General features: G+C 39.2%; 1 protein-coding gene across 1 annotated transcript in view; it reads right to left on the reverse strand.

Annotated features, from left to right (window-relative positions):
• The window catches only part of KIF14 (kinesin family member 14), an 85,374-nt gene that overhangs the window by 1,495 nt on the left and 70,552 nt on the right, over positions 1 to 13,327 (reverse strand). Inside the window, exons 25-29 of the mRNA XM_089688688.1 lie at positions 9,314 to 9,498; positions 7,788 to 7,946; positions 5,088 to 5,210; positions 3,184 to 3,258; positions 1,577 to 1,700 (exon numbers count right to left, since the gene is read on the reverse strand). Coding sequence (XP_089544814.1) covers positions 1,577 to 1,700; positions 3,184 to 3,258; positions 5,088 to 5,210; positions 7,788 to 7,946; positions 9,314 to 9,498 — 666 coding nt within the window. The remainder of the gene's footprint in view (positions 1 to 1,576; positions 1,701 to 3,183; positions 3,259 to 5,087; positions 5,211 to 7,787; positions 7,947 to 9,313; positions 9,499 to 13,327) is intronic.

The raw sequence follows: 13,327 nt of genomic DNA on the forward strand, positions 1-13,327 counted from the left end.
GTATATAAATATAAAAATTTACATAAAATAAAAATTATAAAAAAAAAAATTATAAGAAAAAATACTCTTATTAAATGTATCTTGGGAAGTAATATTTTGCCGGCCATCAACTGTAAAAGTTTTTTTTTACTTTGGACTGATATATTGTATAATTTTTAAAAAATCTTTGGCAGCTCAAGCGAACCACTATGAATGCGTGTGTGTGCACACATGACTTCAGAATGATGTCATGTCATGCATTTTAAAAACGAGTGACTTATTTAGACTGTAAACCAACTCTGTACATAAGGGGCCCCCCCGAACCTGAAGCGCCCCAAGCCTTCCAAGGTCTAAATCTGGCTTTGTGCACGCCCTACCTGTGCCGCCATTCATGGCTGAGGTTGTCATTCGCCGGGTCCCAGCCGGTAATTACCTACTGGTGCCTGGTGATTACCGAGCATCTCCGACGGGGAGAACGGTTTTGTTTACTAACAGTTCTCCTCCCTGTCAGCTCAGGCACACTGCTTTGGATGGCTGTGCACAGCACAGCCATCCAAAGTAGTGTGCTTACAGTGCAGCACACTGACACGGCCCCCCTAGTAAAACACTCCCTGCACACAGTTAACCCTTTGATCGCTCATGTTAACCCCTTCCTGCCCAGTGCCCTTAGTACAGTGTCAGTGTTTTTTTTTTTTAGCACTGTATTGGTGTCACTTGGGATGTCCGTGACACCAAGTCAGCTCCCCCTAGTGTCAGAATGTCCGCCGCAGTCCCGCTATAAAATTGCTGATCGCCATCATTACTAGTAAAAAAAAAAAAAAAATTCCAGTATCTATACCTCCATGTGTAAAAGCTATAACTTTCACGTAAACCAATTCATTTACACATATTGGGATTTTTTTAACAAAGATATGTAGCAGAATATATTTTGGCCTAAATTTATGACGAAATTAGATTTTTTTTTTTACTTTTTTACTGGACATGTTTAATAGCAAAAAGTCAAAAATATTGTTTTTTTTCCCTCAATGTTGTCTCTTTTTTTTTTTTTTTAAATAGCGGAAAAAAATTTAAAACCGCACAGGTGATCAAATACCACTGAAAGAAGCTCAATTCATGGGAAAAAAAGGGTGTACATTTCATTTGGGTGCAGCGTTGCATGACCGAGGAATGGTAGGTTAAAATAACGCAGCGCCGTAACGGAAAAAATGGTATGGTCAGGAAGGGGGGTAAATCCTCAGGAAGGCAAGTGGTTAAATAAAGCAGCAAGGTATCAAATAACACATCAACAAATTTACCATGCAAAAAAAGGTAATTTAGTGAGCACACACCCTCACTGTTTTAGCATTTCCAAAAAATAATAGTGCATTCACAGAAAAAGAAAATAAAGACTTTACTGGCATTGAAAGGAAACACAAATGTTTGTAAAATATAAGACTTTATTGCATAATATTAGTAGTAAAGTCTAATTATTTTTTTTTTACAAAAAAGTGTGTTCCCTTTCAATGCCAGTAAAGTCCACTTGTTTTCTTTTTCTATGGATGTACAATTATTATGGATGTGGCAAATTTCTATATTAAAACACTAAAAACACAATTACCTTTTAGTAGAGAAGTGACAGTATGCTGTAGCAAATTCAAACAGGATTTTATATTGCGCAGTGCTGAACTTAGGGAGGTGCGAACACTGAAAGCTGAATCCTTCAGTACAAGGTCCAGGTTTATCTAGGAAAAATATTAAAACATGTAATTAGAAATGACTAGGAAGGTCAGAAATACAACCTGAGGACAACAAAAAATATTCTATCCTAATATTAAATGGGCCTTCTACTTTACTCTAGTAGTGGTGGGCCCCTGAAACACAGTTCTCTATCCTGAATGGTATATTCTACCTGTAACTCTTCTTACTTCAAACCAGGAATGTGTCAAATTTTACCTCAAGCAACAGAGACCTTGCAGGTATGTTTATAAATTACAATTTGATAATGCAAATTATTTTTGGTGCTCTAAACTCTAAGGACAAAAGCCCTACTCTTATTTACAATGAAGGAATGTTAAGGAGGACACTGTTATTAATAATGGTGTTATTATATATAGGAGTGTGGTTCTGTGTTTTGTGTGCAACTCAAAAACTCCTTAAAACTATAGCACATCAAATGTAGACAACTGGGCATGATACGATGTACAATGCTTTGTATTTTACCTCCTATCCCATCAGAAAGCGGAAGATATAATGCACACACATACACATTTTAATATATATATATATATATATATATATATATATATATATATATATATATATATATATATATTACATGCACATATTTTTGCAGGTAAAATTAAAAAAAAAAAAAGTTATTTTATTACTTTTTTTCCCCCCAGGAGCATCCAGAGCATTACACCCAAAATCAGTCAATGTCAGACTCTCCCTCTAGCTTTGTGCCTATACCTCTGTATGGGCTTCATTTACAAATCTAGAGGAAGAATGAATAATGAACTAAAAGGGCTCATCAGTGTCCTTGCAGTCCATTATAAACGACAAGCTGTCTGCTGCTGTAGAAGATGGGACTGTAGTTTGTTACTGCAGATTCCTGTGAACGAATGATGCAGCTGTGCTGGCGGAGCCCCATACAGCCGTGCAGCGCAGATGCAAGGAGAAGATCCCCCGCCTGTTGCATAGTTACATGTTATACCCTAAATACAGTTACTATAGGTGAACTTATCCTTTAAGGCAATAATGTAACAAGAAACTGTATGCTCTTTAAAGTGTTAAATATATTGATTTACCGAAGTTATACACCCATTTTGCTGGTTTTCATCACTATTAAAACTGTAAACAATTGATACATCACATCAGTAAATAAAAGTTAGTTTATGCACCCAGTAAAGCCTCTTGGTGGTCTCTTACACTTGGGCTTGTCCTCCAGTTTGTGTTGTGCGGACAATCCCTAAACACTTGTAAATATATGTATTACAATATCGATAATATAATAATATACTTAGGTTTCCTTTGCACTGGCCATTGTTTTTTTGTCATCCCCCCTCTGAGTCGGCTTACCTGTGACCCTCACACAAAACACAATCAAGTAATCACATTAATGAAGATTGACCAGCTGGATTAAATAAATTAATATGTGAAGATGGCTTGATGAGAAAATGTGAGTGCCAATATTTAGAAAAACTAAGAACTGTGAACTCCTTATACCTTTTTACAGTCTGCCAAAGAGTTACTGAAGAAGCCAGCTAACTTGAATGATGTGTTCTTCATCTCCTCAAGTACCTGGAGATTTCACAAGACAATCAATCAGTTTCTAAAATTACTATTAATTATTAAAAATACCAACAAGACTGCTTGGAAACTTTCTTCCACTGATGTGTCAGAAGCACACCTACTCCCTGTGCATAGCCCTAAACATAAACAGTTCCTCCATTCAGGCATTCCTATTCAGGGAGGTGCTAGTGCCTGCAGCTAGTATTCAGCATACTAGAATCTCTTTAACCACTTACCCTCCTAAGGATTTACCCCCCTTCCTGACCAGGCCATTTTTTGCATTACAGCGATGCGTTACTTTGACAATTGCACGGTCATGCAACGCTGCAGCCAAATTAAATTACATCCTTTTTTTTCCTCACGAATTGAGCTTTCTTTCGGTGGTAAAAATGTTTTTTAAAAAATCCAATTTCGTCATGAACTTACACGAAAATGTATTCTACTACATGTCTTTGCTAAAAAAAAAAATCCCAATACATGTAAATTAATTGGTTTACGGGAAAGTTATAGCATTTACAAATGGCGGTATATATACTGGAATTTTTTATTTTTTCCAGTAATGGTGGCGATCAGTGACTTATAGCAGGACTGCGGCAGACATTCTCACACTGGAGGGGAACTGACTTGGTGGCACTGACATCCCCAGTGACACAATACAGTGATGAGTGCTACAAAAAAAAAAAAAAAAAAAAAGCACTGACGTACTATCGGGGGCGCTCAAAGGGTTAACTGTGCTTTTTTTTTACTAGGGGGCAATGTCTGCTTCACTGTAATCACACTGCTCTGGATCCAGAGCAGTGTGCCCAAGCTGACAAGGAGGAGGACTGTTAGTAAACAAAACAGTCCCTGTTGGAGATCTTTGGAAATCATTGGGGGCCATCGAGTAATTACCGGCCAGGACCCGGTGATTGTCAACCGCGGCCACAAATGGCGGAGCGGGTAGGGCGTGCATTCCCTACCCAGAAAAGCAAAATCATGTATATATACACACACGTGATTTTGCGCACCCCGGCAGCAGTGTTTCTGCTATAGCGTGGACAGGAAGCGGTTAATCATGTACCATTTTGCAAGAAAACATACATTTTTTTTCTAGGATTATATTCATAGTTGAAAATCTAGAAAGGTTTTGCTTAGTTTCAATACAAACAGTGCCGAATTATTGTCGGTGGAGGCCTTTAGGCAGTTGAAACCTTGGGGCCGCCTCGCAGGTTTCTGGAGGTTTCTCATGCATGTGCTCTAGCTGGATAACATTGAACTAAGTAATGTGCATTTCAGTTGCTAGATGGAGATGGCCATCACTACTGTACGTTACACGTACGTAGGTTGCACCAAACTGTATGACAAACTGACAGCTGGAGGAAGATGAGCTTTTAAGAGAAACTGTAATCTGAACCTGATGTCTATAGTTTATGTACTTTAACCTCTTCACGCTGGCCATATGCAGCCTCTCGGTAGGTGAGCCTTAATGCCAAGAGGGCGCATATATGCGTACCAAAATGTAAACAATGCTGTGCCAAAAGCACACCCTTCTCTATAAAGTCTTTAATGCAAAAGTTTTCATTTCTTTGAGTTGACTCACTTTTTCTTTCTTTTGTAAAAAAAATTAAGAACACTTCAAAATAATATTGATTTGATCTTGAAAACAATTACAATGATCTGTTGTTGAGGGGGCCCTTAAATGGCATGGGGTCCATAGGCCAGTGCCTACTTTGCATATTTGTTAATTTGGCACTGAAAACAAATACGTTTTGGCTTTATTATTGAAATTGCATGGACTAAAAGGCTACCAAAATGTGCACTGGTTTTTTTTTTTTGTTCAGAAATTAAATGTGATTTACCTTATCATGAACAGCGCACCTCCGGATTTCAGTTTGCATTAGATCAGCAGTTTGTATTCCATTTTCAATTAGGTTCTTTAATCCGACACAAAACCCAAGGTTAAGTGTATCGATGAAGGATTTCTAGAAGAAAATAATGTGTTACAGATGCATACAAAAGGTAAACTACAAAAAACTGTCAAGTTCAATATTGTTTAAATGCTAAATTAAAAAAATAGCGTATGCAGTTAAAGGGCCACAGTAGGTAATAAAAACTATTCAGTTTTATAAAATGTTAATTATATTCTTACTTGTAGGCCATTTGGGCCACCATAGAAGCCTAACTGAAAGACTCCCTGGTAGCAATCCCGGCATTCTGCTTTGTTGCTAGTTGGTCATCACTGCTGCAATCCAAAAGCGTCCAAAGGTTTTCACATACTAACAACAAGGCAGGACACTGGGGAGGTTTTTCAGCCAGGCTTTCAGGGGAAGCTCATATGGCTTACAGGTATGACAATAAAATAATGAACATTCTACAAAGCTGCACAGTGTTTAAAGTGGTTCTAAAGGTAGAACATTTGTTACCTTAATGCATTCCCTGCATTAAGGTAAAATATGTCCCAATGGTAGTATCGCCTCCTCTCCCCCTTATATTTACCTGAGTTCCATCTTGATCCAGTGCTGTGCCCATCTGCAGCAGCACTGCTTTATCTCTCTGCTTACAGGACACAGAGGTAGCAGCAGATGTCATTAACTCCTGCTGCTGTCAATCAAATCCTGTAAGAAAAGAGCAGAGCCAAGCCGCGCTGTATGGATCTATGGAGGCACACTACCCAGCTTGAGAGCTATCCCGCATATGCACCCCCATAGCAAGCGGCTTGCTATTGTGGTACACGCAGAAGAGGAGAAGTCTAGAGTGCCAACGGGGGAACCCAGAAGAGGAAGATGAGGGCCACTTTGTGCAATACCTTCGCACAGAACAGGTACCAGGTTTATGGCTGATTTCGGCAGCCATAACCCTGGTAAACCACTTGAAAACCGCAACATTTATATACAGTGCTCAGCATAAATGAGAACAGCCCAACAGATTTTTGAGAAAACCTTTACTTTCCTTTCAGAATCAACATTTTCTGAGGGACACTATACTGCAAAATACTCCCACAAATGCGGGCCATTGATTGCAAACAAGATTTTTTAATTTGCACACACACAAAAAAAAGTAATTTTCCTAACAAATTAATTCAAGACCATGTTGCAAAAATAAATACATCCCAATGAAAGTCTTAGGATCAAAGCTAAATTTTAGCCAACAAAATCCTTATTATTAAGAATTCAACTACAGGCGAGTCTAATTATCCTCTATACAGGTTTCCAGCAGACAAGTGATTGTCAAAGGGTGTTACTTAAAGAAAACCTTTTCAAATTTCATGCAGTCAGAAATGTCACAAGGCCTGAGAAAGAAAATTTCTTTACACAAGAAAGGTGAAGGCTACAAGAAGATCAGTAAATCTATACTTAATAGTCAGAATACTGTAGCAAAAGTGATAAAAAAAATTTAACAAAGATGGAACTGCAACCATCTCACAGACATCCAGGCCATCTACAGAAGTTAACACCTCGAAAGGAGCATCTTCCGATGAGAAGATTTGAAGAAAATTGCCTTGCAAGTTTGCTGCAGTTAGCTAAATAAGTAGAAAGCCAAACTGGGGTGATTGTTTCCCGTGACACAATACATCGTACACTGCAGAAGAATGGCATGCATGGGTGTCGTCCACGAAGGAAGCCTCTCCTAAAGCCTATGCACAAAAAAGCCTGCCTAGAATTTACCATGGCCCATGCTGAAAAAGACTACTGGGACTCTGGAGTGATGAGACCAAGATATATTTCTGGAAATGATGGCTTCAAAACTGTATGGCGTCACAAAGGTGAGGAGTACAAAGAAAAATGCATGGTGCCTACAGTGAAACATGGTGGTGGCAGTGTCCTTCTTTGGGGCTGCACGAGTGCTGCTGTTGTCTGGGAGCAGCATTTCATTGATGGTATCATGAATTCACAGATGTAATGCTCTATATTGAAAGAAGATGCTGCCATCATTCCGTGCCCTTGGTCGTTATGCACTTTTCTAACATGAAAATGATCCAAAACACACATCTAAGGCCACTGCTGCATTTCTGAAGAAGAACAGAGTGAAAGTGATTCAGTGGCCAAGCATGTCTCCTGATCTGAACCTAATCAAACACCTATGGGGAACTTTGAAGAGACAAGTTGAGCATCACTCTCCATCCAGCATCTAGGCTCTAAAAGAGGTTGTTCTTGAAGAAATGAAAAAGATGTTGCACTATGTCGCCAACTTGTTCATTCCATGCCTAGAAGACTTGGTGCTGTCCATACAAATCATGAAGGTAATACAAAATACTAGATGTATTAGTTTTTGTTGTGGGGTGTATTCATTTTTGCATCAACTAATTTGAGTAAAACTGAAGATTTTGTAATCCAAGTTATATTATTAACCTTACTTTCATGTAAAGAACTAAACCAAATGTTCTTTAAAACTTAGTTTTCTCAAAATTTTGTAAATTGTTCTTGTGTTCATTGAGATATTGATTAAAATCTAACTTTTCAAAAGGGGTGTGCTCATTTATGCTGAGTACTGCACGTATTGCCGTTGTCAACTGGTTACAAGAATAAAGAAAAGCAGCAGATATTTCACGTAATTTCTACCTGTAGAAGACAAGTGTCTGTCCATTCCTCTTTTGGAAGATGCAACTGAGTATCAGTTAGTGCAGCTAGGCAGCCAATGTCTTGCAGTAGTTGTTCCACTGTAAGGCCAGCTTTAGCCTTTGCTTCTGTAACCATTGCAGATATATCAGAGCGGCAACCCTAAGGAGAATTAAAAGTAGATGGCAAACAGTAAAATAAAAGTGTATATAAACCTACAAATAAAAATGACATACATCAAATGTACAGTGCTTTTTAAATACAATGAACCATACTTTTATTTTCATACATTTGAACTAAAAAAAACATGACGATCTTGACAGTTTAGGTCTTCTGCAGCTCCCTCCTCGGGTCTGTCAATGCTATGCTTGGGTTCAGAACCATGGTAGCATTGACACATAGGGGTTTATTTACTAAAGCTGGAGAGTCCAAAATCAGACTCACTTCTGCATAGAAACCAATCAGCTTCCAGGTTTCATTGCCAAAGCTTCATTGAACAAGCTGAGGTTAGAAGCTGATTGGTTTCTATGCAGAAGGGAGTCTGATTTTGGACTCTCCAGCTTTAGTAAATAAACCCCATACAGTCAGGTCCATAAATATTGGGAACATCAACACAATTCTAACATTTTTGGCTCTATACACCACCACTATGGATTTGAAATGAAACAAATAAGATGTGCTTTAACTGCAGACTGTCAGCTTTAATTTGAGGGTATTTACATCCAAATCAGGTGAACGGTGCAGGAATTACAACAGTTTGCATATGTGCCTCCCACTTGTTAAAGGACCAAAAGTAATGGGACAGAATAATAATCATAAAACAAACTTTCACTGTTTGGACACACAGAGCAGTGGCTCAGAAGAGAGCCTGCTTGGGTGCCCCCAAAGCAAAAGCCAGGAGTGCTGGCAGGAGACTTTAGGAGAGGAGGATCAGGGCTGCTTTGTGCAAAACATTTCACAGAGCAGGTAAGTATGACATGTTTATTATTATAATTTTTTTTAAATGCCTTTAATATCACAACTCCACTGTAATAAAATAAAAAATCCACCACCACTATTCTTCCAGGATAAAATGGCATCCAGTGTCAATCGATCCACTTTTTGTGAGACCATGGAAACACTGGTCATCACAACAGCTGGGGCTAACAGAAAAATTATGAAAAGAACATCGCCCCAGGACATCCTATGATCGGACCCAAGACCACTCCAAAAAATGTATGCATACACAAAAAAAAAAGTTTTCAAGAGGGGTAGGGTTCTGGTGACAAACATCTATAGGATACATACAGTTGCTCATGCTGCCCCTCTGAAACATGATATGCTGTGGATAGGTTGAACAGGTTACATTTGGAGGTGGTATATGTTATGCCATGCTGCACTGTGACTGCTGCAGTGTAAACCAAGATGGACAGTGACCATATTAACTTGCAGCTGGGGGGTTGGTAAAACCACAGCTCAACCACCTATTTTAAACACCACCCAGCTGCCTGTTAGAATTAGAAAGTACATAATTGTTTAAATATTTCTACCTGTAAGAGCAGCTGTAAGTATCCTCCAAGCTTCCTGATGTTCAACATCAAGTTATCAGCAGGTTTGTCAGTCTCTTGGCTTTCAGTGAAAGAGTCTAACCAATGCTTTGTTAAAACAACTGACTGTTGAAAAGCAGATGTCAGCTTGATGCTTTGAATTTGGGCTTCCCGATTAACCACAAACACTGGAAAAACAATTAAAAACAGTTGGACTGAGGAAAGTAAGCACATTTAGCAGATGTAGCAGTGGTGGTATGTCTCCTATACCAACATAAAGAGCAGCATGTGATTATGTCACTACAAACTGCAACAAGGCTTAAAAAATGTTATCCTGTAAATATATTAAAGAGCATCAAAGACTCTTGAAAAAAAGGTAACAAACTCTTATCAGCATATCCTTGTGTAGGGCATGAGGTCTACAGCACCAACAACTGGTTCCTTGTGCTGATTCCTCCTCTCTATCTGAGCTCAAAAATAAATGAAGTGGTACAGTGTCTAAAATATATATGGCTTCAATAGTTTAGCATAACTAAAATAATGGACCTAAAGCTAGTCTTAAATCTAAGGAAGGTTGAGTGGGAATCCTCCTATCCCCACAAAGCACTTTTTAGGTTCTTCACTCTCCTCCCTCTCTGTCCCTCTCATCATTTGAAGCTCACTGTATTTGTCCATTTTCTGCAATATATTTCAGAATTGCTGCGATCTACCGGCCCCCGAGACCAGTATCAACTTTCCTTGATGACTTCTCTGCCTGGCTACTCTACTTTCTCACTTCTGAAATTCCCACAATCATTTAATCCCTGTTAATACTAACATTTCTGCTACTTAACTGCTTAGTACAACCTCCTCATTTGACCTGAAGCAATGGGTACATGCGCCTACTCACTCTGATTGCAACATCTTCGACCCTGTATTTTCCTACCTATGCATTCCATCCCAACCTCTACAACAATCCTTTTCCTCTCTCTCATCACCACCTTTTTAGTTTTCCTCTCTCCCTGTCTTCCACCACCTCTCCTCCTAACAATTACCCGTAGAGACCTTCACCACTTTAATCCTTCTCTCTACTCTGCTACTGATCACCTCTGACAAAATCTCACCCCTGTCCTGCCCCAATCTATACACTTCTGTCTACAATAGAACCGTGTCCTCTACCCTGGACGAGCTCACCCCTCTCACTACACACAGAATCAGGCCCCAACCCTTACAACCCTGGCAAACAGACAACACCAGAAGTCTCAAAAACCGCAGCAGCACTCTTGAGCATCTGAAGTGTAAGACTAGTCTCACAAAGACTTCAACCAATATAAAACTGCAATACAATTCTTGCCTTCACGCAAGGTCAAGCAGACCTAAGTTTCACTCTCATTAACAACACCTCAACCAGTCCCGGTCAACTCTTCTCTACCTTTAATTTTCTTCTTTGTCCTCCACCACCTCCACCCACTAACTCACTCACTGTCCAGGAGATCTCCAATCACTTCAAAAATAAGATTGATACAATTCATGATGAAACCTCCACTCTAAAGATATGCCCGCCACTTAACACCCATGTCCACAGGTACACTCAACACTTCCCTTAGTCAGCCCTGCCTACTATAGACAAGGCTGCTAAACTTTTTCTAATGCCCACCTAACCACTTTTCCCCTGAACCCTATTCCCTCTCAAATACTGTGGTCACCCTCTGACTCTATCCTACACTCTCTAACTCACTTCTTACATTTCTTCCTCTCCTCTAGCACCTTCCCCAACTCTCTAAAACATGCATTACTCACCCCCATACAAAAAGCCTTCCTTAGAACCTAGCAATCTTAAAAGGATAAGTTCACCTTAAAAAAAAAAAATAAAAAAATGAAAATGCACATTTTTTTTTTGCAGGTAAAAGAAATGTGCATTTTTGTTTTGTTTCTGGAGCCTCTAAAGCGTTGCAACAGCGATCAGCAGATCGCCGGTGCCATGCAGGTCAGCAGATCGCTGGTGCCATGCAGGTCTCCTGCAAACTGTCAGTGTATGTGTCCCTACATACCATACGAGCAAGCAGATACCTAATGACATGAAGAATCAATGAGCTACCATAGTGTGTCTCAGCGCTGTGGAAGTTCATTACGAACTACAAGCTGACAGCTGCAAGGCTGTCAGAACATGTAGTGTTCTCATTCACAGAATACTGTGAATGAGTAACATGGCTGGGCGGGCAAAGCGGGAAATCTTCTCCTCCCTGCTAGCTGTCACAGTTTTTTTTTTAAATTGTGACAGCTAGCAGGGAGGAGAAGATGCCCCGCTAGCTGTCACAATGGGGAGCAAGTAGGAGGGAGGGCCAGTGAACTTATCCTTTAAGAACCTACTCCCCATCTTCTTGCTCCCCTTTTCCTCCAATCTCGTGGAACACCTGTCTACAACAAATTGTGTGACTACCTCATTAAAATAACCTTCTTTCCCTGTGGTATGGGTTGCTTTTTTCTTTTATTATATTTTTATTAATTTCATATACAAAAAAAACCCCAATAATATATCATATAATAAATCTCACTTTTACAATACTTAAAATTTACATATTCCCTACCCCGCAACCCCCCACCCACAAAACCACCGACCTTTCCCTATTTTATTTTCCTTCTCTTCTTACTCTATTGCTACTTCTGCTTTCTTTCTCACCATTCATCTCACTCTTCCTTTTCTTTTTTCTTCCTATTAAACCATCATTCCCTCATCTCTCCATTTGTCTTTCCCTGTACTCCTATCAATTCTGCTATCTCTGAGATTTTAAACTCGCACCATCTTTCCCATATTTTTATAAATATATGCTCTACCCTATATATCCAATCTTTTACCTTAGGGATCTCCTGAACCTGCCAGAATTTAGGGATCAATCCTTTTGCCGCATTTATTAGAGGGAATTTCATTATATTGTTACATGGTTTCACTATGAACTCCGTATTATGGAATGGAATTATGGCACCGTATTTTCCTATGATTAAGTCACTAATCATGTGACGTCAGTAAGGGGACCACGAGATGTCATTATATCTGGAAGTGTGAGTTCGGCCATATTAGACACTATTCCAGAAATATGGATCCTTAAGGGGGCAATATACTATTGGAATGGAAATATAAACAATCCATCAATCTAGTGCACTGGATGTTACGTAAAAGTGTACGTGTGTCTTTAATCTTTTTTTAATAAACAATATCAAGTTACTCTGATACTGCACCATGAGATCTTTTTTGTTTCATTTTTCACATTGATTTGGCTGGAATCTTGCATTCTTAAAGTGACACTTCCCCATTGCAAGTGAACTGAAGGAATATTGCCAGTTATTACACCCAAACTGTTCGGAAAGTGTGTTTGACCTTACCTTTGTGGGGGTCAAACCTTCAGGTAAGTGGTAGAATTGGAAGGTGATGGTTCACTGTGGTGGAGCACATCAGCAACTTTATATTGAGCACACATGACATATGCATGCCACGAAACATGATATTTTGAGGAAAGAAATTTCTCACTGGATATTTCGGGACTTAAGAATTTTGCATTTCTTTATATTAGTTTAATGTGTATGCATTTACATGCGGTTTTTACAGTATTTATGACTTTTATAGGGGAATATGAATTATTAGGCTCTGTATTTAAAAGGAAGGTTGGGATTCATTGCACTTTACTCATATTATCAGTTATATCACTAATTGTGTTTGATGCATTTACATGCATTTGTCTTTTTTATTTTAAAAAAATTTTATTGCACATTTATATTGGATTATACAGAATTTAGTTGTGCTACACTTTTTCCATATTTAGGATTATAATGCCACCCTGCGGTGGCTACAGGAAGAGGGATGGCGTTGTGAGCTGGCCCCTGCCTCAGCCCCCTCTCTGGTCACCTATGAGAAATTATTGGAGGCCAGGTGACAACTGGTCCTTCGTCTAACAGATCTTACTCCAACATCCTGGTCTAGGAGGAGGGAAGCCCTTTTCGAACAGAAAGACAAAAATGGTAAACTTTTGGCTATGCTGGTGG

This window comes from Staurois parvus, unplaced genomic scaffold, assembly GCF_062004578.1.
Source record: "Staurois parvus isolate SC_StPar_1 unplaced genomic scaffold, SC_StPar_1.0 ptg000450l, whole genome shotgun sequence".
Classification (NCBI taxonomy): Eukaryota; Metazoa; Chordata; class Amphibia; order Anura; family Ranidae; genus Staurois; species Staurois parvus.